The 24,600-nt window shown below is 51.4% G+C and overlaps 8 protein-coding genes across 8 annotated transcripts; 5 read left to right on the top strand and 3 right to left on the bottom strand.

The window, feature by feature from the left end:
* Positions 1 to 853: 853 nt before the first annotated feature.
* MAA_09489 (uncharacterized protein) lies at positions 854 to 2,315 on the top strand (the record flags this gene model as incomplete). Its single annotated transcript, XM_007827487.2, has 2 exons — positions 854 to 1,123; positions 1,182 to 2,315. 2 exons carry the CDS (start codon positions 854 to 856, stop codon positions 2,313 to 2,315), a joined length of 1,404 nt encoding a protein of 467 aa, XP_007825678.2.
* Positions 2,316 to 3,420: 1,105 nt separating this feature from the next.
* MAA_09488 (MFS transporter, DHA1 family, multidrug resistance protein) lies at positions 3,421 to 5,036 on the top strand (the record flags this gene model as incomplete). Its single annotated transcript, XM_007827486.1, has 3 exons — positions 3,421 to 3,596; positions 3,683 to 4,470; positions 4,534 to 5,036. The coding sequence occupies 3 exons, from the start codon at positions 3,421 to 3,423 to the stop codon at positions 5,034 to 5,036; spliced, it is 1,467 nt and encodes a 488-aa protein (XP_007825677.1).
* A 435-nt stretch (positions 5,037 to 5,471) lies between these two features.
* On the bottom strand, positions 5,472 to 6,605 carry MAA_09487 (Anamorsin; the record flags this gene model as incomplete). The annotated part of the gene is made up of 2 exons (XM_007827485.1): positions 5,472 to 5,770; positions 5,828 to 6,605. 2 exons carry the CDS (start codon positions 6,603 to 6,605, stop codon positions 5,472 to 5,474), a joined length of 1,077 nt encoding a protein of 358 aa, XP_007825676.1.
* Positions 6,606 to 9,446: 2,841 nt separating this feature from the next.
* Positions 9,447 to 10,514, top strand: MAA_09486 (uncharacterized protein; the record flags this gene model as incomplete). The annotated part of the gene is made up of 1 exon (XM_007827484.1): positions 9,447 to 10,514. The coding sequence occupies one exon, from the start codon at positions 9,447 to 9,449 to the stop codon at positions 10,512 to 10,514; it is 1,068 nt and encodes a 355-aa protein (XP_007825675.1).
* A 1,266-nt stretch (positions 10,515 to 11,780) lies between these two features.
* Positions 11,781 to 13,082, bottom strand: MAA_09485 (Deuterolysin metalloprotease family protein; the record flags this gene model as incomplete). Its single annotated transcript, XM_007827483.1, has 1 exon — positions 11,781 to 13,082. One exon carries the CDS (start codon positions 13,080 to 13,082, stop codon positions 11,781 to 11,783), a length of 1,302 nt encoding a protein of 433 aa, XP_007825674.1.
* Positions 13,083 to 18,469: 5,387 nt separating this feature from the next.
* On the bottom strand, positions 18,470 to 19,948 carry MAA_09484 (mitochondrial substrate carrier protein; the record flags this gene model as incomplete). The annotated part of the gene is made up of 7 exons (XM_007827482.2): positions 18,470 to 18,494; positions 18,554 to 18,686; positions 18,740 to 18,911; positions 18,967 to 19,153; positions 19,208 to 19,325; positions 19,402 to 19,528; positions 19,736 to 19,948. The coding sequence occupies 7 exons, from the start codon at positions 19,946 to 19,948 to the stop codon at positions 18,470 to 18,472; spliced, it is 975 nt and encodes a 324-aa protein (XP_007825673.2).
* A 938-nt stretch (positions 19,949 to 20,886) lies between these two features.
* On the top strand, positions 20,887 to 22,113 carry MAA_09483 (dimethylaniline monooxygenase (N-oxide forming); the record flags this gene model as incomplete). The annotated part of the gene is made up of 1 exon (XM_007827481.2): positions 20,887 to 22,113. One exon carries the CDS (start codon positions 20,887 to 20,889, stop codon positions 22,111 to 22,113), a length of 1,227 nt encoding a protein of 408 aa, XP_007825672.2.
* Positions 22,114 to 23,756: 1,643 nt separating this feature from the next.
* Positions 23,757 to 24,417, top strand: MAA_09482 (3-oxoacyl-[acyl-carrier protein] reductase; the record flags this gene model as incomplete). The annotated part of the gene is made up of 2 exons (XM_007827480.1): positions 23,757 to 23,966; positions 24,016 to 24,417. The coding sequence occupies 2 exons, from the start codon at positions 23,757 to 23,759 to the stop codon at positions 24,415 to 24,417; spliced, it is 612 nt and encodes a 203-aa protein (XP_007825671.1).
* Between the last annotated feature and the right edge of the window lie 183 nt (positions 24,418 to 24,600).

Genomic DNA, 24,600 nt, shown 5'->3' with positions numbered 1-24,600 from the left:
TAAGATCGTGTATTGCTCCGAGGCCATCTAATAAATTTCGTGGCGAGTAGCCATATCCACGTCATGTACTCCGTATGCCTGCTAGTTTCCCAAAACATGGCCAATCAATGCAGCGTTTCGTATGTTACTATAATGTCTGGTGAAATGTCATTCCATTTCATTTGTCAATTGTAGCCCTTGCACAGAAAACTTGACACAGTTCTATGTGTTCCAACCGCCATCAGAAAACTGAACACCACACTCTTCAAAGTATGCATTCCGTTGCTCCATCTTGTTCTGAATCAAGGGATCCCGCGGCGTCACACTCACAAGGACCTCATCAATGAAGGCCTGTTGATTGCTGCCCAGTTCATCATGCAGGGTATGCCAATATATGTGATCCGTATCAAAACACGTTCGTGCAGCGCAGTTAATCCAGAAACGCCCAGTCTTGCACGAATTCCGCATCCGTTCAGAAAGACTTGGCTTCTGGCCCGGGTGTCTGCTCCCAGCTGACTTTTCTTCCGCCCGCCAAGTAGTTACCCCGTAGATCAAAGGGGTAAATCCTGGGCTGCAACAAACAAGCTCGCGCTCACGCTTCCACGTGGGTTAGTAATACAGGCAGGTACGTGGATTGGTCGGGAACGGCTAATTGGCCCCACCCTGAGCCAAGTTGTATGTCGACCTCGAATCAAGCGCGTAGTGGTTGGACAAGAGACCAAGCAACTAAACACCACGGCGTGTGCAACCCCAATCAATGCATCGCTGACTGCATCATCTAGTGCCAGCTCAGACCAACATCACCCCCCGACCTGTGACTGCGGCCTCCTGCCTTTCTCCCTTCATCCTCTCATCCCTCAATCATGGGCGGCTCATGGCGAGACCACGGAATCGAAAGCGACAGCAAATACCTGAGCTCTCGCAAAGTAATCCCCCCCCAAAGAAAGCCAAGCTTAAAAGAGAAGGCAACTTCTCGCCAGTATTCTGGGATAACCTCTCAAAAATCTGGCTTACGCCGTGTGCCCTAAGAGAGCTTAACCGTCGAAATAGCGCATATACTCTGCCGATATTACCTGAGGTGTATCCTACAGATCTCGCCGGATTCGCGAGACACGGCGGTCCAGATCTTTGTCACCTGCGAGGCGTAAGAGTCCACCGCAACACAGAGTTGGTAACTGCAAGTACCAATCGTAATCATCTAGTATTCTGAGCCGAAGAAAGACATACGCTCTTATCTCTCCTCTACGTCTCGAAGTCGACAGACAAACTCGACGGCGGCGACATCAGTCACCTCAAATACCCCAAACGAGAGCAATATACAATTCACCAACCTCATATCACTTACGGATGAATCTACAGTTAAAGCGGTGCCAGACTATTTTGATGGAGCCAAAGCCAGTGACCTTCATAGTGTGGTGAGGCGTGAGCTCAACGAGCTTGTCATTCCCACCAAACATGCAAATGTTCCAATAGTACCCAACTTTTTCTTGGAAGCCAAAGGCCCAAGTGGAAGTGTTTCCGTCGCCGAAAAGCAGGCATGCTACGATGGAGCACACGGGGCACGAGCCATGCACGCCTTGCAAAACTATAAGCTGGCTGAGCCGACCTACGACGGAAATGCCTACACGTACAGCTCAATCTACCACGATGGCACATTAAAACTGTATGCACATCACGTCACTGCACCTACCATGGCGGAAGAACGGCCTGAGTACCACATGACTCAGATCGATGGATGGCAAATGACGGGCAGTATTGACACCTTTCGGCGTGGAGCGACTGCATTTAGGAACGCTAGAGACTCAGCAAAACGACACCGAGATAGCTTCATTCAGGCTGCCAATGCCAGAACTGGAAGAGCGCTGGTAGTCATTCTGGAAGATCCTGTCGAGCAACACGAAGAGACCTCGGACCACCCCGAGATGCCCGAGATGCAAAGACCCGAGGATCGTTCGGCGCACACTGGCCGGAAGGATGCGGACCAGACGCTCCAGCAACAAATCGCCGAGGATAGACAGCATGCCTTGCAAGATGATACCGGGGCGGTGGCTTTGGCGCCCCAGTACTTATACACAGAGGGTGATTCACCAAATCGGAGTCAGGAATTAGGGGTCTTGGCCTGTGACGACCCGTCAACGAGCTTTACATCTAGCTTGACTACTTTTACCACAGACCCCGTACAACCCAAGCGTTCAAGAGATCCTGTCAGTCCACCGTCTGACTCCAAGAGAATCCACTCATCCAAGGACCGAACAAGGCCAAGCGCAGCGCCCCGAACTACGCGACCTCGTCGGGCTGCAGTATTGGCACAGACAAACGCGGGCAATTCTGGTTGAGGGAGCATAGTGGCAGAAGGAAGGTTTGCTTCAATGGCCCAAAGCGGGGCCAGATTCAAGCTGGGAGAAATGGACGACACAGACAGTAGACGGAATAAGTCGACAAAGTGCAGAGCTGGAACGACCATTCTGCACGACAGTTGCCAAAGGTGGCAAAGACAACCCGAGTCCGATCATGAGTGGGCGGCGTGACCTGGTTTCAGGGTATTTTAAACCACCTCGTGTCTATGTAACACTGCTATATTGGACCGTTTTCAGGCCGACCGGAAACCTTACAAATCGGGCCTGTGACAACGGGAGGTTAGACATGTGCCGGTGAGTATTGCCAAAATCATATGCTATTCCGTAAAGGTTTCGCATAATTTCGACCTCATATCTGATGCTACCTTGTGTCGCGATACAGACTCGAGGCTTCTCCTCCATGGTAAACAGCTAGATTACCCACACCATTAAATGATCTGCGCATCTTCAATGTGAGCGATGATCATGTCATCCTCCAGCCTTCGCGGCGTGACTGTAGGTAAGCGACTTGGTAACAACGCCAGCGGTGGTGAGACGACAATCATTCAGGCTACACATGGAGCTAAACGAATTGCCATCAGCACGTCGCTTTCAGATAAACAAATTTATCCGCAATCGTCATCCTCGGCCATGCAGACCTCTCTCGAAATTCGGCAATAAAATAGTTGACTAAATTGCATCCAAAACGTACTTGTGACATGCCGGCAGCGGTGTGCCGTCCATCCAGCGCACCCTAGTCCTAGTCAGTTGTCCGTCGTCTCGCAGTCGCCCTCACTATAATATACTTCAATGTTACGTCCTAGCTGATTGCCGGAAATCACGGCAAGCCCAACTCTCCCAACTCGGAAAACCCGCATCCCAATGTCCTGGATTGATACGCTGCTCGGCTATAACGGGCGATAAGATGGCTGGTGGCTCAGACGCGGGATACCTCAGGATGGTTTCACCCCAGCGCAGACCGCTTCACTATTGCCGAAGGCGGGAGGCCGCACAGGCCGGCTGCCTCTCTTATTCCCCCGGTTCCCCCGGGCCAATCTAGTTAAATAATTTCCGCTGCCAAGAAATGGCTGGGCCCCTGGGCAAAATGGCCGCGAATCGCCAGGAAGCCGCATCTCTACTTGTGGAGGAGCGCGAGCAAATTATTCTCCCCGCCAAATTCGTCGACTCTGGGGCCAATGACGACGCAGACGATGCCGTCGAATGGTCAGCGTCTTTTCAATGGCGGATAGTGGCCTTGCTGGCGCTTGCCGCCTTTACAGTGTACGTTCAATGTTGGTCCTATCTGCCGCCGCCCGCACGCCAACCTGCTCCATGTCGGTTGCTGGAAACTGACGACGGCCATGTAGCACCTTCAACTGCGTATCGATATTTCCCGTCGCCAACACCGTCATACGTGACCTGAACGGCGGCAATGCCACCAGGACGGATGCCGTTCTCCTAGTCACAATATGGGAGCTGGGTGAGGCGGCGGGACCGCTCGTCATCGCGCCTCTGTCCGAGATGTTTGGCCGGTATCCCGTATACGTTGCTTGCAACGCCGTGTTTTTCTCGGGCGTCGTCATGTCGGCGCTGGCGCAAAGCACAACCATGTTCATCGCCGCCCGCGCCGTGGCCGGCATGGCCGTCGCGTCGAATGTTTTGAACCCAGCGATCATCGGCGACATGTTCCCCTCGGAGCAGAGGGGGTCGGCCATGAGCATCGTCATGCTTGCGTCGCTCGTGGGCGGTAACCTGGGGCCGCTTTTGGGCGGAGTCGTCTCGCAGACGCTGGGTTGGCGTGCCGTTTTGCGGATAGGCGCCGTGCTGGCTGGCATTTGCGGGCTTCTCTTCTTGGTTTGCTTCAGGGAGACGTATACGAGGTCCTTGGACGAGAAGAAGCTGGGCGTGCCGGGGGTTGAGGCTGTGGACGATGCGGAAAGCGACGTGGGCTTTGAGACGAGCTCGTCGTGTCTGCTGGACGCGGTTTTGCGCCCTGCCCGCTTGCTGCTCGACTCTGGGGTCCTCGTGTGCCTTTCCCTGTTTGGCTCCGTGGTATTCGCCCTCTTTTACGTCGTTTCCGTGACTCTGCCAGGCGTTTTGGAGGGGGTATATGGGCTATCAGCAGCGGAGACGGGATTAGCCTTCTTGGCAAACGGTAATTATGACACTCTCTTGGCTTCGCCTTGCAAAATCTAGGCTGACTGTGATTCGTATCGAGGAATTGGCTCCTTTGTCGGCATCATGCTTTCCAAGATGTATCTGGATAAGACCTACGTCAAGCTACGCGAGGCCAACAATGGAATCGGCCTACCAGAGTACCGACTCCCGGTGACGATTATCGGCGCTGTTCTGCTGCCTCTTGCGGTGGCTCTGTATGGCTGGTGTGCCGCAAACCAATTACCGCTCATGCTCCTTCTCCTCTCTGTCGCGTTGATGCGGCTGTTTCCAATGTTGGCATTTGTGCCCTTGATGACATACATTGTGGATGCGTTTGGTCTCTACTCGGCGTCTGCGATGAGCGGCGTCATTGTTATTCGATGCTTGGCTTGCGTCTTGTTACCGCTGGCTACGGTCCATATGAGTCAGGCTCTCGGCCACGGCTGGGGATGTACTCTACTCGGTGCTGTCTGTATGGTGCTTGCGTTGATTCCCATGGCCATTCTCCGCTATGGCCAGCATTGGAGACAACGGTGCAGGTACACCAGCACCTTTCAAGCTTGAATGGCTGTGACTAGGGATTGTGGTTCATAGGCCTAAGAAGCATGTATATAAGGATAGAGGTATAAAGTAGAGATATAAAGACTACACAACATAATGCGTCTACCAGGCGCGTAGACAAAGGGCTGACTGCCCCTTAACAATGAAACACATGCGTCACGACGGGGATAGTCAAGCCGGAAAAATTGACAGCTATATTGCCGCTGCTCATGTCGACTATTGTCGGTTGATCCAACCCAACACATGACACGGTACATGTCATTTGTAGTCCTTGGTGGGCTACACATTAGCTAAATCAAGTCTATGTATATGCTTCTTTGAGGTAGTTGAACGCCAAACGCCACATCCATGACTGAGTCTTTCCCAGGCTCATGTCCAATTCGTAACCCATGCCAATCCCTTTGCTGTTGCCGCTGTTTTTCATGCTCTTCATGACATTTACAATTGCACCTCGTTCAGGATGCGCACCTCCTCACCTGGCTTAAACGCTGGCAGCCCGATGAACGGGCACGTGGAGCATCTGAACGCATCCCCCAGTGAGCAATTATTGCACGAGCCCGTCTTGCCCTTGACCGTAAAGTCCAACTCGTTCAGATCGTTTGTGTCAAGTTTGATAGCCTCAAGGCCGGCGTTGGCCTGCGATCGTCGCTCCTTCTCTTCGGCTTCGAACTTGGCGGCCAGACCGCAAGTGCAGTCCTTGCACGGACGGCGGCGCTTCTGGGGCTGGCACTCGGTCGCTACTAACGGTTAGCATCTCACACGAAGTACGACGGCTACGCATCGTGGGAACCTACGCGCTTGAGGTCGTCTCTTGAGATCTTCCTCGCCCAACAAGTCATCCTCGTCAATCAACTCGTCGTCGTCGTCGTCCAGCTTGCCAAAGTCAAACTTTGGCAGTGGCGCCGGGGTCTTTTTCTTGCCGAGCCGCAGGGGAATGACGACTTCCTCCTCCTCTTGCTTCTCGAACCCGCCGTCCGTGGCGACGAGGCCCGAGAGAATGGCCTCTTTGGACTCGGCCGCGCCGAGCTGGCCGCCCTGGAACTGCAGTCTGCCGCCGACCCTCATGGCGGGGACTAGCGAGGCGAACAGGTGGCGGTTCAGCAGGTGCGCAGACTCGGCGGCCCGCGAGCCGTCGGCGTCGGTGAGAACGAGCACCAGGTCGTACGTCGCGGGGGGCAGGGACACAAAGCCGGCGGACAGTCGGTCGAGCATTTGGAGATCGGTGTTGGCGCGGTCAAAGGCCGTGAAGACTTGTCGCAGCTTCTCCTCGTGAGCGGCCACCGACGGCGGGGCGAGCAGAAGATTGCGCTTCGCAGGGGTCGCCACCGCCGCCAGGACCGCCGAGGGGACGGGTGCGAAATCGTCCGTGGGGTCGATGAAGACTGGGTGAGGGGCCATGATGTCTGTCGAGGGCGTCTCGCTGTGGTGGCGATGGAGTTGCAGGGCGATGATGGACGGCAACTTCAAAAAGTGAAAAACGAGAGCGGCGGCAGAAATGTCTGTGCCGGGGTTGTAGGAGGTATCTTGTATCTTGTACTTCCGTGACTTTTTCTGCAGAGCCGACGTCGGCATGTCCGCGGGGAAGATGTGGTGCGGGATTAGTGGCTAATTAGTCAGGCAGCATTTGTAATCGCCCATTGGTCGGATCTTGCGTTGGCAGGGCGGCTGCAGCAAGGAGGACTGCAGGCGGCCACATAATTAAGTTATTGCATCGGGTGGCTCCTTCCCTCTCTCACCAACGAGTCTGGGCTCTTCCGTTTGTCATCATTTAATCACCACGGCTAATATCGCACAATAGCTCCCAGGGAGGCTTCGGAAGACGACAGACCAATGAGGCTTCAGTCCAAACATGCTGAACAGCGGCCACGTGCGACTCCAGCCACTTGGGAGTGATGATGGTCTTGCATCCGCATCCGGAACTGTCTACTGACCCTTCTAGCAGCATCGCCAAAGACGGCCGAGCATCAAGTCTGCACAAGTCCTTTCTGGCCTGTAACCCATATATTGTGGGCTCTTGACTTTATATTATTTTCGCACATGTCCTCGTCACGTGTATGGTCTTGGTCGTGCTTGGGGCTCCTGTGCGTCCAAAGTAGGCTGGTGGAACTCAACGGCATCCTTGAAATGTCTAGAGCAAATATTGTCGATAATGTCAATCATTCATTTGAGCCAAAAGGGCGGAGGCGTCGATTTGCGGACACTTTTGTCAACGAATATAACTAGCACTACGGAGTACCAAGTTGCTCAGCCTTATGGAGCCCTCTTTTTACGTAGAGTGCGCTCTTGGAAATCCTATAAATAGAACTGAACTGCCTACTCCTGAACTGACCTCGCAGAGAAAAAGGACATGCCTGCCACATTAAATGATTTAGACAACAATCACCGAGTCTATTGTCCCAAACGGAATATGGAACATTATAAGTGGCCAAGTGAAACACTTGGTTGTTAACGAGCATCTTTTGATGGGAATGCTTGCCTTGCAACTTCGCCGAGTTGGGCCTGGCTGGTTGAACCTCCACTAATGACGTACGGTGTCACGTGGTGACCCCCCGCGGCCTTGCTCGCCTAGCCCAGGCACAGCCGTTGCACCAGACTTGACATCTGGGCCTTTCAAAACTCACATGTGCAGCCTTCTAATTGGTTCAAAGCCCTACATGTATGTACATTCGCTGTCGCCGTCTGTACATTCAATGTTGCTGCTGCAACGTGCTCTCTCTGCGCGAATAGTCATCGTCTGCCATTCGAGTCCACAGCTCTAGCCGGAAGAATGCCAACACTCGGGGAAGCATGAGGCTGCATGACAGTCTCGCACTGTTCAAACAGAGATGGTACAGCTCCAGGCGTGCAATGGCATTGTTCGGTGCCGCGCAGTCTCGCGTAGATGACGAGCGCAACCAATTTGTCGCGGCCATACGATATTCGGCACTGGCCACCGCGCATCATCCAAATGCCTTGCCACGCGAATTACTCCGTCTGCCACGATCCAGCCGCTTTACGCCACGCGGAACTTTCAACATATGCTGCTTCGTGCAATGCCCTACCGGCGAACGATGAGTCGTTTGAATCCCCCCTACGACCGTGAAGCAAGCTCGAGAGCGAAATGCCACCATGTCGTCAGTTCCCTCCATCTGCCCATGTTTTAGTAGGCATACTGACTGGTGTTGGAGTCACAAGGGACACTGTATTGGTAGTCTCTATGTGTATATTCATTGGGAATGGTAGGCACATGTTTCGCACTGGTGAGAATAGCCCTCTAGGCCCGCAAGAGTAGCACGCGCAATTCACCGGCATTTTGGATCTCTTTCGGCGTTTGACCTGCGACCGGGCTAATTCTCTCTTAGATTACGCGGCCAAGGTGACGAACAAAGGCCAGTTTGAAGTACTTGTTTCAGATCTCAAGCAGTGACATGGAACTGCTTGAGCGTTAGTGAATACCGGGTAGGCATCCGTTCGACTAGCTAAATCGCTCATTTCAAGTCGGCTGCTTCTGTTTAATATTACAAGCCATCTTGCATAGCTACTACGCCTTGGATATTGGACACCATAAGCGCTCTTTCACTGTGCCAAGCGAATTTACTTTTAGGGCCGTGCTGAGTTTACCATTAGTGTTCAGATGATGAACAGCTCTGCTCACACACAAAGGGACCTCTGGACAATCACTGCAGCGCAGAGTTCACAATCGGAAACAAGGCCAGTGCCGGTCGCATTCACAAAAGGGGTGTACACCTCAAGCAAGCAGGAATGAGCAGGGTGAAAGGAAAAGTTCAGAAAAAAAGTCATGACGGGTACGTACATGCAATCCAACCTACCTAGATAGGGATCAAGGCAGTGACAGCGGTCGAACTCATTCTGTTTAGTAGACAATGACAGGTAGTTGAAACGGCGTACGTCGGAAGCTCAGAGCCCTTTATGACTAATTTGTCGCAAGAACAAACAACGACAATCGTCTGGACAAGCTATGAAGAAGCGCCTGCATGTCAGAAGATCGCTGAATGAAGTCAGTGCTCTCCAAGGCTTCTCGGCGCCCGCAACACCACCATGTTGATTCCATGTTCGGTGTCGTACATGGCCCCTGTAAACCAACACACGAGGAACACTTGGGCTGATCCTGGGTATGGACATGAAGACGACATGTTCAGTTTCTTGGTCAGCTGCCTGGCTGTGGTGTCTCTTCGGGTATATAAACTCTATGCTTTCCGCGGGTTTGTGCCATGACCACGCGACTTTGTCTTCTCACCACACTGCATCGCGAATCGCTAAGCAACTTTGTCTTCTCGACACACTGATCACCAATCACCACCAAGCGACTCTGTCTTCTCGTCGCACTGCATCGCGAATCAGCAAGCGATTCCTTCTTCTCGACAAACTATATCACGATCGACGCCCTGTGCTAGACACGCGCACTGCACCAAGATGTCCTATCCGAGGATCCGATACAGACGACAGGGTGTCTCAAGAGACGAAAGCCTCGTCTCACACGAACAAGACCTCCGCTTCAAGGTTTCGGACTCCGGTGAGGAATCGTATTTGGGCTTCGATGAGGAAACGAATTTGGACCACGTTGAAAGCCTCATCCCATCCGTACAAAATCTCGGCTTCAACATTCCGGAAGTCAATGAGGAATCGTATCTGGGCCCCGATGAGGCAACGTATCCGAACCACGATGAGGCAGCGTATTCGAACCACGATGAGGCAACGTATTCGAACCACAATGAGGCAACGTATTTGGGCTCCGATGAGAAAACACATTTGGACCCTGATGAGGAAACGAATTTGGACCACGATGAGGAAACGAACCCCAGTGACGGTGAGCAAGATGATCCCCGATGCTACGGCATATGCCCCGGGACATTGAACCCGGATGCAATCAGCAACGAGCATTATCGTCGCGGAAATGACAACTTCGACTACATCAAAGCGTACTGGCCACAGACGATTCCCCGTCATTACGCGTGGACTGGCAAATACCCGGAGGACGAGCGGTTCGCCCTCGCACATGTCGAAGACAAGATTGGCATCAATCTAAAGGACATATTTGATCATGGGAGCTGGGTTCCTTTCAACGGCATATCTCGAAAAGGCATTGCCCCCTACATTGCGACCATTACATACTCGACCCCCCCTGTCACGCTCTCCTATGCAATACTCCGCCGCAACGTCAGCAGACCGGTTTGTGTATTCGGATTCAAACTACATCTAGATGGACAAAATCAAAAATTTAACCCCATCCTTGTATCGCAATTTCATATGGTCAAGGCTGCTGAGGGGCCAGGTGGTTCTACAAAGACACTGGGTTTTCTGGGTTTTGAGAAGCCGCCCGAACGTGAGCGGTCGGCCGACTTCTGGGAATTCGAGTGGTGGGTCCCGAAATACATATGCTGCCGGGACGGCTTCAATCTTCATTTTCGGCCAGACGAAGTCAATGCAAGGTCTACTGAGTCGTCAAGACGGGCTGGTCATAGACAGGGGGCTCGACGATGACTTCTGGAATCGACTGGAGACCTTGTGGCACATTATTGCGGGGGATCGTGTTTTGGATATCGGATTGTTTATGTTTTTGTTTTCTGTTTCCTGCTTTGTGGAAATTATCTCTTCAGTTCATGACAAAGTCAATGGTTATGGGATCGCGTTCGCCTTCGTCGTCGCGCGGTCATTCGCACCACTCGTGCGTGGTCGCGGTTCGGCACGTTTTTCCGCCAGTATGTTGGACAGGACGGAGCGCAGGACGCGAACGATGTTGGTACATTGACAGTTGTTCCGTTTTTATTTGAAATTTTTTCCTTGATTAGAATGAAGTCACAGAAAAATTGCAGATTTCGTTGCGTGCCATTATTTGCCGGCTGATGGTTGTGTGCTCCGTCAAGATCTGTCCGGGATGGGATGTGACGCACGCCGTTGCCGTGTCCGCCTGAATGCTTGGTAGAATTGTTGTGTGAGTGTCAGAGGAGTTGACACGAGGTGAAAAAAGTTCTGGCTGCATGGAAGCCGGGGGATGGTCAGTAAGCCACCGCCCACGTGGCGCTTGTTGCACGGATGTCACGTTGGCATAAAGGCACGGGCCGGACCTTGAACATGACGATAGTTGGACAAGGGCTCGAGACCTAGTGGAGGCCTCGGGCCTATGCTCGCTTCCTCACTGTGATTTGATATAAAAAAGGGTTGTTAGCCCTCGAGGCCTGGAGGAGAACCAAGGACCTTTGATATTGAACCGAAGTATTAGCTGAAATTAAATATTGTTTTAAGCCCTTCTCACAGCGCTGGCCAGGCCGACGTGATTGTCGTAGATCGAACAGGGGTTCCGCATTGTTGCAGTACGTACCCAGCACCAGACTGGCCAGGATCTGTCTTTGGTGATATAAATATTCGAGTGTGATGATATGTATAGCGTTGCACAGTGCTAAATTCCTAGTTCATCAGATACGAATTATAAATTTCTTATCTTGACAAAACACTTACATTACCTCCAATGCCCATGGGGAATTACATCATCGGGTGGCATCTTACGTTCATCATCACAGCCCACCAGGTAGCGCGCAGGCATAGAAACATGTTGAAAGTCGAGGCATGATATATTTGCGAGTAAAGTCCATGTTGTTGAAATTGTACTTGTCCTGCTTGCTACCAGGAAGCAGGAACCGACCTCTTCCGCGTGCTCGCTCCAGAGTCATAATGAAATAACATACATATAACGCATGTACAAACTAGCGAGTATAATTGAAGATACAGATTGGGCCAAGACTATCTCATCTATTTTCCAGCTGGGACCACCTCAAAATCGTTGGATCCAAGGATTTCAGATATAATGCTAGGGTCGAGGTCAAAGTCATTGTTGTTCCCTCCCTGCTGGACGTTGTTGTTATTGGAGAACTGGCCATCAAAATCGGGTCCGTTATTCGGGGGTCCATTATTGGAGGGTCCGTTATCGAAAGGTCCGTTATTAAAAGGTCCGTTATTGAAAGGTCCGTTATTTGATGGTCCGTTAGTTGGGGGTTTGTTTGACGGTCCGTTATTGTTGTTGCCTCCCGACTGAAAGTTGTCGTCATTGTCGATCTGGTTATCAAAACCGGGAAAGTCATTCGACGGCCCGGTAGTTGGGGGTTTGTTATTCGGGGGTCTGCTTGATGGTCCGCCAGTTGGAGGTTTGTTATTTGGAGGTCTGTTTGATGGTCCGCCGGTGTTGCCCGGAACGCCGGTAGGAGGCCGGCCATTCCCACCGTTGGGAGACTCATTGTCGCCGTCATCTCCGTTGTTTGGCGGCCGGTTCCCATTACCTGTTCCGGCGCCGTTGCAATTCTTTGCAATGTCTCCGGCATAGAGCGCGTAGTTGTCAGCATTTTCTAGACTGCTGTCCGTGTCAAGTTGCTTGGACTTTTGCTTGCCATAGGCAATATCGCCAGTGGCCACTGTCGTATGGGACATCTCGTGTACAAACAATTCGTCCAAGTTGGTGAGAGTGTTTCCGCAGCCCTGGCCCTGGTTCTGACGGCGCTGACGACCACCCGCGGGCATGTCAAAGGCACTGCGGCAGAGCCGAATCGACCCCGGAGTGCCCGACGTGATGGTTGCCACGGCCGCCAGCTCCAAGTTGCCGCTCTGCGGAAGAAAGCATGGCTCATTCGGGGTGCACTCAACCTTGATGGGTTGGTTCCCATCATGGCCGCAGCCAGCAGCAATCTTGGCAAAGGATTGTGCCACCCGGTTGCGGGTGTTGGCATCGTTGGTCTTGAAGTATTGCTGAAAAGTAGGTGATCCGTCTTTGGCGTCCTGCTCGGCTCTCTTTGCTAGCTGGATGCATTGTGCAAGCGCCGAGTCGACCTGTTGCTGTTGATTGGCACAGCTCCTGTCTGTGTCTGCGCGCCTCTGTTCAGGCACTTCGTCCCCGTTGATTGTACATCCGGTGCCGTTGACAACATCAAGCGCTGCGAGATTCTCGTAAGTCTGGGCGAGGCTTGGCCTTTCTCGGGCTTCCAAAGGAGAACCACGGCCGCTGATGGACAAGGCCACGACCGTGGCCGGATTCAAAGCCGTAACAAGTCCAGTAAGTCTCATGTTGGCTCTAGTTGTTCTTTTCCAAGTATAAGGTGCAATTCATCTAGAAATGGACCACTATGATATGCCCAAGAGGCAACGACATGGAGGCAGACAAAAGTCGGGAGTCTTTATATGGCGACGACTCGTGGCACCTGGGTCTACACATGGTCAGCTTTCACATAGACAAGACAACACAGCCCAATCGGTACTGAAAAAGCCCAAAGTAGGTGTTTCATTCTCTACTCAGGCATATCATACCCCCAGCTGGCCCCGCTGGCGGAGAGATGGCTATGCTGCAAGGGTTCGGCGAGTTTTAGTAGTTCGTGCATTGACAGCATATTAACGAGGGCAAGGGAACGCCGCTGTCAACACATTGACACCTAGCAAGTGACGGCTGAAAAAAACGTCCCGAGCTCTTATTCAGCGTCTCAAGTTGATCATCTCCATGGTTGGTCCTAGTATTTAAAATAGCTACGAGCTTGGTATTCATGCCAGCCCAAGTGTGCTCACTACTAGAAGTCACTAGGGAGAAGCCTCGCTTGTTCCCCCAGTATGATAGAAATGGTGCTCAAGATGAGTTGAACATGGCATCATGCTTTATTCGATGGTACAAATGGCGGTATCTGACGCGGGACATTTGGAACTCTATGTCATAAGCACGTGAATGGTGTCAGAGTAAAACACATTTAAATGTAGTAAGCTCTTGGTTGGTATTGGTGAGCAGATTGTGTACTCAATAAAGGAACCAAGTTATCCCCTTGACCCCATCTTGATCAACTGAAAAGCGAAGGCCTGGTGTGCACAGCATGAATGTGACATGGATCAAGTTACATATGCGCCGACATGACATCGGACGCGTGATAGACAATATGAATCAGCGCATGAATGTATCGCGGGCGGCCTGTTCCAAAACTCTCCGCATCAAGTTGGGTGAGAACACCGCTCCTTCTGCAACTAGTCCATCGCCACGACTTCTTGTGAATGCATATATGGAGTCATTCTCTCTGTATCAGCTGGTCAAGGTAGTTCTTGTGCTGTAACAATTTCAAACTGCGCCCAGTGGAGCTTCTCCAGTCGTTCATGGTTACATCCCGGACAATAGACTTCAAATTTCCGGCGCCGAATCGGGCTATTTCCCCGACAGCCGCGTCGCAAGATTCGCAGCCTTTGATTGGTTCATGTCCATTTAACTCAAACATCCTTGACTCAGATCGAACCACTGCCCACCTACATCCTACATCGCGACTAGGTTGATCATGTCTCGTTTCGGAGACAAGCCAGATCCCAGCAGGCAGACTGCTGTTCAATCGAATCAAGTACTTGGGTCCGAGACGTTGTCGACTATACGGGCTTCGAGCACGGCGGCCGCGTTGTTGCGCATGGTCTGAGGAGCCAAGTCGTTTGGCTGTTACGCGTGAGTTGAGCATTATAGCCGCAACAGGTTACATCCTCCCGTTCTTGTTTCAGCCTTGGCGCTACTGTACGTCATCCTGTCTGGATCTGCATGCATAATCATGGCTATCGGGTGTTTCAACTTTCGGGCCTACGTTCTTTGAGGAACGAACCGCCGCGAATTGCTCAACACCCGCATCGTTAGACCAGCGTACAACGTGGACTTTGTTAAAATTCCCTCAAAATCCCCCACCTGACGCATTGCAGTAGCTTTGGCACTTGCAAATATAGCCAAGTACCCGATCCCGGATATCTCAAGAGGAGGTTGCGTAGGAATCTAAATAGAATAAAAGGCAGAAGAGGCGGACGAGAAGCAAATCGAAATACTATCAAACTCTAAATATAATTGCTACTGTCTAAATCACGAGTACATTTATTCGTCGCTATGCATGAGAGCTATTGCGTTGAAATCTTGTTTTCTAAGACGTGTATATTCAAGGGCCAGCTAATTAATTATCGGTTCATTTATTTACTACACGGTGGAACACGAACAATTCCCACACACCAAGGTGCAGGCCACGTGCCTCCAGGCAGCTGTATCCTTGGCTTCGAGGTACATGTAAGCGTATCGGGAAGTCAAATGTCCTCCCACAGTCTGATTAATTGGCGCGTATTACCGTTAGCAGCCACGGGTCGCATTTACAGGGAACTGGTCCTTTTATTAAAGTTGCAAGCGAGCTGCCTATAGCTCATATTTGGAATCTTACAATATTGATCTTTCCAAGACATCGTCTGGAAGCTGGCGTTTAGTGTCAAAGGCCTCCGGTCTTGTTAGGATCCTGGCTCGCTGAACTTGGAGGAGAGATAGAGACGGACGAAAACCCCGGAATTTCCTCCACTTTCGGTTAGTATAACAGAAAGAACTTAAAAAAAGGATCACCTCTCCGTTTCAGACTTCAAGCACCATGTTGCAAATCATGCATGGGTTGTACAGATGCAGACAGCGCTGGCTGCATAAGCTGCCCCGCTGTTTTGGTGTAAGAGAAACATTGAAGTGAATACATGTGTTGAGTCAATTATGCATTAAGCCACGGCGCAAAAATTGTACACGCCTACGTATTGTTACCATAGCAGCTGTAATCATCATATTTCACTCAACAGAATAATAGAGACAAACTATGGAGGCGTTTCGAGTCGGCTTACCGCGAGGGTGCAGCGAGGTACTAGTAAACACAAAGGGAGAAGGTAAAGAGGCTTAGAGGTTAATCAAGTTCCCCTTGTAGGCCTAACTCGTCTGCGTCATCCCAGTAGTTATTCTGTCATCAACATTCAGCCATGAAAGCCAGCAACACTAAATCACTGAGAGCGTGGAATTAAAGATTGTGACCAATGGGCTCCTCCTTAGTACAAAAAAACAAAGAGCCAAATTTGTTACTAATTACACACCCTGATCTTTTAGCTTCAAAATAATGTTACAATGTCGCTCCCTCTCTGCCGACTGCGCCCAGAGTCCATGACATATCGCAAGGCAATAATGTCAGCGCTCCAGTGGATATGTCACCTCTGATGTCTCAGCCACTACAATTCTGTCCTGACTCGTCCCTCGGCCACCTGAGTTTTATACTACGTAGCTGGGCTAAATTGGACACGCAGAAGCTGACATCAGCAACCTCTAGTGAGCTGAAAATGTCAAGTCTGCCAGCCCGGTCCACGTTTAGCGGGTACAGCTATGACTAGTGACACGAGATAGATGGTACGAAGGTTATGTAGCATCCTCCAACACCACTTTGTAGTTTGGAATGATCGAGCGACCGCCCGATGATGACCGTTTGCGGCAACACGATTATACGCTGCCGAGATCCGAAGCATGACCACATGCAAGCAGTGTTACCGATCCTCGTGGTATAAACGGGTGGTATTTTGGCGATCCTGCAGCATTTTTCGAGGTTGTAATACTCCCATGAACTCTGCACTATAGTAGGCAGGTAAGCATAATGCAGCGATACGCGCTGTACTACACACCATGCGTCGCTCTCCACCAACTGTTGGCGCGGAGGCAGAGTCAGGTGGCACTCTTGATAAATCTCATCAGCCCAATGTACGTTGGACTTGATACCCGGCGCGTCCGTCGCGACGAGATGGATGTGTCATTATCTCGCCCGGTGGCCATACGCTCGTGACGGCGACGTCGACGCGCGACTCTTCGACGTTGGAACGGTCAACGAGGCTCGGAGCTCTGCAAGGACAATGTCCCTGACACATTCATCTCTCCGAATAGGGGTGGGAAGAAGACATCTCCGCCAGCCTCACCGGAGGGCCCGGGGGCACATGACATTATCTGCGATCCTGGGAAAATACGAGTGCGTAGTTGATTGAGTCTTTCTGTCGATCATAGTTGGATTCTGAAAGGGTATTGGATTGTCGAGAGTCAGTCTGCAGAGATGAATGGTTGCTGTGCTCGGCTAGTCCGCTCTACACACGTTGCGCTGTAGTCAAGTATAAAAGCGCGGCAACCTGCCGGCCCCATTGCAAAATCGCATTGCAAATCAGCTCAAATAAATTGATTCAAAGTTTACTTGAAACCAGTCCTCAAATCAAGGGTAGTCAAAATGCGCCTCTTCATTTTCCCGGTCCTCGCAATGTTGTCGGCTGCCAATGCGGATCAGTGTCACAAGCCGCACCTAGCAGTTCTTGTGTGTGCTCCATCGCCTCTACGTATGTGCTCGTTCTTCGGAATTGCTCATTCTTTCTAGGCCGATCTTCATAAGGATGCGAATTGTACAAGCGAATCTCCGACTTTTCTATATAGCGGGAATTGTACCAGTATCCAAGGCTTTGGGTATGCGTCTCGTCAGACGTTTTTTCGTTGAATATATTGAAACTAACTGGCGATGAAATAGGTCCCTCTATTCCTACCCTGAGAAAGAGCTCCGATGCAGCCTGTATTCGTAAGTACCGGTAGCGACTCCTGAGGACCGCTGCATCTGTTACTAGTCTCTGATAAAATGAGCCGATAGGACTTCAAACTGCGATAACCATAACAAGTCTGGAGGAGAGTTCTATGATAAAGGATGCCATCAATTGCACGGAAACCTTTCTCCAAGCTACATGAGATGTTTTGTTCCAAGGTAATAAGTAAACTGGGGATTGCCAGCTTGGGGTTAGACGTTCTGACAAAGAGAGCTCTTGATCGTTGCATGGACTTCTCAGCTGGAACGTAAGGTCGGTCGGCCAAGGCGGGACTATTACTACTAGCACGTAACTTCGTTGCGCTTTACGTATAGAAAGAGATGATACTACTATGCCATGTCCCAAAGCTATTATAGTTCCTGTTGCCGCGTGGCACCAGCAGTTCCAAGTCTGCTCGGATGTTGATGAGGAGCGTCCCGCGGATATTGAAAGTGTGCTAGACATAATCTTTGGTTACGTTGCTTATACTGCTACAAGACGTAGATTCTAGAGCTAGTCACAAAGACCTGCTACTCGGCCACCCGGTTGTCTTATAATTTCGCCAACTTCAGCTACCATCGATGAACTTTGTAGAGAGATGGTCTCACTGAACCGGTTTCTTATTAACTACATTCTGATATGGTTGTCTCTAGTTTATTAGTTTATACTCTCGCCCTTGACTGAAAACACCCTTAATGCTAACACAAGTTTGATGTCGACGAGGTTTGCTTCACCTTGTCAGAAGGACTGGCAACCGAAACAAACTAAATTATGACAGGAGGAGTGCAGGCGTTTCTCTATAGATTTCAACTCCAAATTGAGCGCAAATTTCATGAGTAGATACGTGTGTAATTTACGGTACGAAGCTGACAATGCTGATAGCATCGAGAAACCTTGATCTAGTTGACCAATTCACACACCTTTTGACAATGACAGTAAAGTAACCCCAGAGAAAGGGATTCGTGGCAATAAATTGGAAAATATGCTACCATGTAAAGCAGATAATGTGGAACGATGAAGTGTGGGCGCTTAGAGTGTCGCCTTGACCGTCCGCAGTCGGCGTGTTAGGAGCTGGTCGTCTTTTCCCAGCTGCATCATCAAGCATTAGCTAGTCAGACAACGCATAACTGGAACAGGGCCAGACGTACATATCGAGAAAAATTTTCCACAAAATGGAAAACAAGACGCCCTGTAGACCGTTGCATAGTATTCGGGTTGCGAGGCCTCGTCCGAGAAGTCCGAGGACTCCATCCTCTTGAATCACCAGCTTAACCGCCTCGGCTGTATACCATGATTAGACAAGACACATTTGGAAGAGCAGGCACAAGTCGTACTATATGAGACTTGGGTGTCGTTGACTTGACGGTATGTCTTGACGACTCTCAAGGAATTTGACACGGAGTCGGAAATAAGGGATGCGACAAATCCGATGAAAGCTAGACGCAGCAACCACAGGAATAATTCCGACTTTGGCGGCTCCTGGATGGATTCGTTCAAGAGATTATACTACAGCACGTGAGTAATTGGAGGCTAACGTCTTTGACTCAAAAGTTCAGCTTACCGTAGCAAACCACGGATAATGCCCGACAAAGGTTGCTCCCGCCGTAGCAAATGCTCCCCACCACAGTGTCGCAATTCCGTATTTCTGGAATCGCTGGCGCAGCAAGTCGATTCCACTGGATCCTTGTGCTTGGAGAGTTGTCTTTAGAGTATCAATGGGAGTGAGGACCATCCGGAAACCCGCAGCACTTGGTACATGTCTTAGCGTCAAGGACTACATCTGTTGAAAATCATATCCCTACCAAAGAGAAGCAAAGACTGTTTTTGCAGGCGAGGGCAATTGTCTCAAGTATGAATTGGACTGTAGCAAGGCAAGGATGCCGGCATTTGCAGCGGTATCTCCAAACCTTGCAAGGGGACCTGAGATGATTGCCAGTTAGTTCCCAGATGCTTATTTGGCAGTTTGAGCAGTTCAAAATATGCTTGCGCCACATACCTTGAACAAGTGCAGCCGTGAGACCCTGATAGTAGCGACCGAGTCCTCCTGCGTGATATAGGGTCTGGGTCGCAGTCGTAAACGAGGTCCCAAAGCGGTACTGGTAATTCATTATCGTGCGAAGCGGCTGGTTTCTGTCAGTATCTTCTTATTCGACGACATGTATGAGGACAAGATGTACCATTAGCAGCAGAACTTGTAAAACCATGGCTGCGGCGCCGCTGAGCCCTCCGCCGAGCGCTTTCTTCAGTGCATGCTTCAAATCAAACTATGATGCAAGCAGAAGCGTCAGCTGAGGATAGATGGGCGTATTACAAGTCGCGAATAGACCAACATCAACGTCGCTGCCCGCATCAATCCAGCCCTTGATAAAAACAATGGCGACGACAACTGCGAGTACGGCCCAAAATAGTCTCCAGTAACTCCAACTACCCCTCCCGGGCTCGGACTCGGGATCATCGACCCTCGGACTTGACGGCTCGCCGTTTAGCAGTGGTGTCTCCTCTTGAGGATTGCTTTGGCTCTCTACATCACCCTCGCGCGCCATGGTTTCGATCGTCTCCCGAACCTGGGCATCAACAAGCTGGGGCAATGGATGAAGTTGGTGAAACCGGAGCAGCAGTCTGCAGCGATATTCCGAGACCCGCAATCGCTCCGTCTCGGATGACAAATGCAATAGCCCATGATCCGGGGTTGTGATTAGGACGCGGCGACGAGCAGGCAGGGCCATTCGGATTGGTCAAAGAGAGTCTGATGCAATACCGACCAATATGGCGCATTCCCACGCGCGATAACCACAGAATGACCGCATCGGCATAAAGACCATGTGCAACTGTTGCAAGACTAAGTACTGATATGTGAGCTCGATCCCCCTTCCCCGCAGCTGTTTCTCATAGCCGTGGGCGTGTATTTCCATGTCGTGCATTTCTTTGAGACGTTGTAAGCGCGCTTGGAATCTCTCGTATTTGCCTGCATACTTATACTATGAATGGTCTTAAGTCGGACATCAAATCGGTTGCAATTATTGGCGCCGGACCCGCTGGTACTTTTTCCTGCCTCTGAATTTGACATTACGCAACGGTGCTGGGCTAATCGTCAAGTTGATAGGTGCAATTGCAGCATCTGCGCTGAAAGCTGAGAACTACTTTGATCGAATCCGAGTCTTTGAACGCCGAGAATCAGCTGGTGGAACCTGGTTTGTAACCAAGTCCTCGGAGATGTATAGGGGCTTTTTATTTTAACCTTTGGCCAGGATACACGATGAAGATCCAGGTTCTAATCATCCCGTGTATCCGGGAAAGCTACCGACCGAAACCGACCAACCTTTAGATATCCCCCATGACTTGCCTCAAATTACCCCCCACATCCGGCGTGAGCGGTGGACTGCGACGCCTATTTACAACATGTTGACGTGAGACTCCTCTGAGTCCTGTGATAAATCCTGACACTGAATATACAACTAGAACAAATGTCCCTGACATAGCCATGTGCTTCTCCGATTCGAGATTTGCATACGGCCCCTTTGTGCCACACTACGTCGCCCGGCAATATGTCGAGAATTACTTTGCCATCCACCAGACAGATTCCTTCCTAGAGCTAAACACGACCGTGGAGGATCTTTCGAGCGTGTCTTTGCCAGCGCCCAGCGGCGCCAGAGGTTGGAAGCTGACGCTCCGGAAACACGACGCCACCCGAAACCTTGACGTGTGGCGCGAAGAGTTCTACGACGCCGTGGTATTAGCTAATGGGCACTACTCGGTTCCCTATGTACGCATTCAATTAGCACCCAAAAATATGGAAGCACGCGGAAAGCTAACCCAGCGACAGGTACCGCAAGTCCCCGGCCTCGAGGCATACATGGCCAAGTTTCCCGGGCGAGTCTCCCACTCCAAGTTCTACCGCTCGCCCCTACTCTACGAACACAAACGAGTCATTGTCGTTGGCAACTCCGCCTCCGGCCACGACGTCGCCGCCGACTTGGTCTCTGCTGCCCAACACCCCGTCCATGTATCCCGACGCTCCAAGTCCAAGTGGGATGGCGACGAACCACCGCCCGGAATATCGTGGAAACCTACCATTAGAGAATTCCAACCAGACGGCAGAGTCGTATTCGCCGACGACACATACCTGGATAATGTCGACGCGGTGATCTACTGCACCGGCTACAAGGCTTCGTTTCCGTTCTGGAATGAAAAGGCCAACAGGCAGCCCTTGTGGGACTATAAAGCCGACAAGCTGGTCAAGAGCTACCGGCACACCTTCTTCCGGGACTATTCTAACCTCGGTATCGTGGGACTTCCGAGGACGTTGACATTCAGAAGCTTTGAGTACCAGGCCATTGCGCTTGCGCGGCTGTGGTCCAACAGAAACTCGATCCCGCTGCCGTCGCGGGAGGAACAGGAGGCGTGGGAAGTGCAGCAGGCGGAGAAGACGACGTCCCGGGGTGCAAAGTTTCACGATGTTCCGTGGGAAAATGGCGAGACGGCCGAGTACTTGGGGTACTTGTTTGACATTGCGGGCCTGGGGACCTTGAGTGGCGAGGGTAGAATACCGCCTGCCTTGGGGAGGGACTTGGTTTGGGCTATAGAGAATATACACAAGTATCCGGAGCATTCGGCGCGGGATACGAAGAAGGGAGTTGGGGGGGATTGCATGGAGGAAGGTTGGGTTTTGGTGCCAAATGGACGCAGGAGTCACTTGGGCTTTATTTAGGTGACTGGTACAACGCGCATTAGTCTACTGGAATCTTCTTCATCAGACGGCGTCTGTTGTGCATAGTTTCTATGATGAACTGGAGGTTTGAGGCGCTTTATACTTGGCCGACTGGCTCACGCGGTGCTCAGCTTCTACGTGGCTTGGTTTGTCCATAATCCATTTATGCGGAAGTGCCTATCAACTGAGACTCCAAGAGGGCCAGACTCTAGTTCCTGGGGAAACTGATGGTCGGTTAAACATCAATTGATGTGATTTGATATGCTTAAGCGTAGTGCATCGGACAGCACGGAGGACACAACCGGACAAGTGCACTTCGGATTAGTTATCAACAAGTAAACAGTAATCCAGCCTTCAAGTTTGTGCAGTGTCAAGAGCCCAAGGAGCACACTTATACGGTGATGACGAGGTTACTTGGCCAAGGCCCGCTGTTATTGCATCCTTTCCTCCCAAGCTCAGTTATGCAACGATAACCATTGCGGAAATGTCTCAAGTTTGACCGAGAATTAAAGGAATCAGAGAACCAATCTGCATAGTACTCCCCTAGCACCATACGTAGTACTTATTGTTGAGCCAAACAGGAGGCTCGTCTATGCCATCACGTCCTTCGCCCGCCCACCGCGCACACGCAATGCCGTCCTCCTGCCGCTCAACCCAGGTACCATCGAGGCCGCTCTGCTCGACAAGTCTCTTCCCCAAAGGCGACGCCTCTCACAAGTTCACCTCGTCTAGACGCCACGCCGCTGCTTCCGCCTGAGCGGCCTGCAGCACGACCTTGAGCGCCGCCGTCTGCTCCGCGTAGGCATCTCTCAGCGGCGCCAACTGACCCTCGTCAGGCTTGTTGGCAGATTCATCACCTTCCACCACGATGCGCAGGACGTAAAGAACATCACATTTCAGACATGCTCTTCCGCGTCGTCATGATGACCCGGGTGCCCGTGTAACGACGCACCCAGACCGCCCAAACCTGCTTTCCGGGATTCCCGGCAATGGCACCTTTTGCGCTCTTCTGCCCGAAAATGTAGTCTGTGACAAAGTCTTCCTTTCGGATATGCCACAGCATGTGATCCCGGCTCGGCAGGATCACCACGCGTTTCCGCGCCGTGCTAGGTACGAGAATCCACGTGGTTATGCCTCTGTCCTCGGCTAGAGGTGCCACGGCAAGGTCCTGGGCTTCAGCAAAGTAGAGTAGTGTGGTCACCGAGTCCTTCCACGAGGCCGCGGTGTCGGATCAGATCTGGGTGCATTCTTCTGGCACAGGCTGGGTGAGGTACAAAGCACATGCAGGAGAGTCGGAGCTGGGGAGTCGGCTGGTTGACCCCATGATTACTCGTAACGGCAATGCTAGATTCGACGAATAACGACTTCCAGCTGTCCTTGTGGCAGTTTCTCGGGTGCCTTCGAGACAGGCTTCGAGTGAAGTTTAAGATGAACGGTATTGTGGTGCCACTTCCTGTGAAGGGTTAGAGTCGATCTATTCACCTCATATTCGCTCCCATACCCTTGTCATCCCATGTTGTCTCAAGCGGGGTAATCTCAAGGTTAACTGGTGGAGTCCTTAGTCGACGAACTGAACAGGTGGTTGCATTCCATGTTTCATCTTCGACATCCAGCGTTTCCTTTAAAGGGAATCCAACACGAATATGGATGGCAAGCCCTGGGTGATTATAGGCGCCTCTCGAGGAATCGGCCTGGAGTTTGTCAAGCAGCTGCTAGAATCCGGTCAGCCAGTGATCGCCGCGGTGCGCAATGTGTCAGCCGCTCCAAAACTATTCGACTTGATTGCCTCGCAAGGAGCTCAAGACCGATGCATCGTCGAGCAATGCGACGTCTCGAGCGATGAAAGCATCACCGTAAGTCCGCCCCACCAGAGTCAAGGAAAGCCTAACAAGATCCTATTAGGACTTTATCCACAAAATGCAGCAACATGTGAATAAAGGCATCCAGCTGGGGAATGTCGTCCTGAACGCGGGCGTCTTGAAGTATCCCAACCGAGCAACCGAGATCTCGTTTGCAGACTTTGCGCTTCATTTGCATACCAACACCATCGGGCCCATCATCTGTGCACAAAAACTGCTTGACCTGAGTCCTGATTCTCCGCCCCCCAAGATGGTCTTCATCTCGTCCGACTCGGGGTCAACAGCCCGCTTCTTGGAATTTGAGGACGGGTTCGGAGCCTACGCTGCGAGCAAGAGCGCGCTGAACCAAATGCTGCGACACATGGCGGCCGAGTTGAGACGATGCCAGCAGAAGAAGCGCGAAACAGTCATTTTGGCTCTTCATCCCGGAGAAGTAGAAACGTGAGTTGAATGCTTTCCGGCCCGGCGGACGGGCCCCCAATTGACCATAAGAATAGCGACATGGCGGATATTCAACTCGGCTGGGAAGTGAAGGGTTCCATTAGCGCCTCGGAAAGTGTGTCGGGAATGTTGGCGGTCATGGCGGAAAAGGGACAAGGCGACACGGGCAGGGTGGCGATCAACTCAA

Source organism: Metarhizium robertsii (genome assembly GCF_000187425.2).
Source record: "Metarhizium robertsii ARSEF 23 chromosome Unknown MAA_Scf_4, whole genome shotgun sequence".
In the NCBI taxonomy this organism is placed as follows: domain Eukaryota; kingdom Fungi; phylum Ascomycota; class Sordariomycetes; order Hypocreales; family Clavicipitaceae; genus Metarhizium; species Metarhizium robertsii.
Note: the sequence above shows the minus strand (reverse complement) of the source record. Positions and strands in the feature narration are given on the sequence as shown.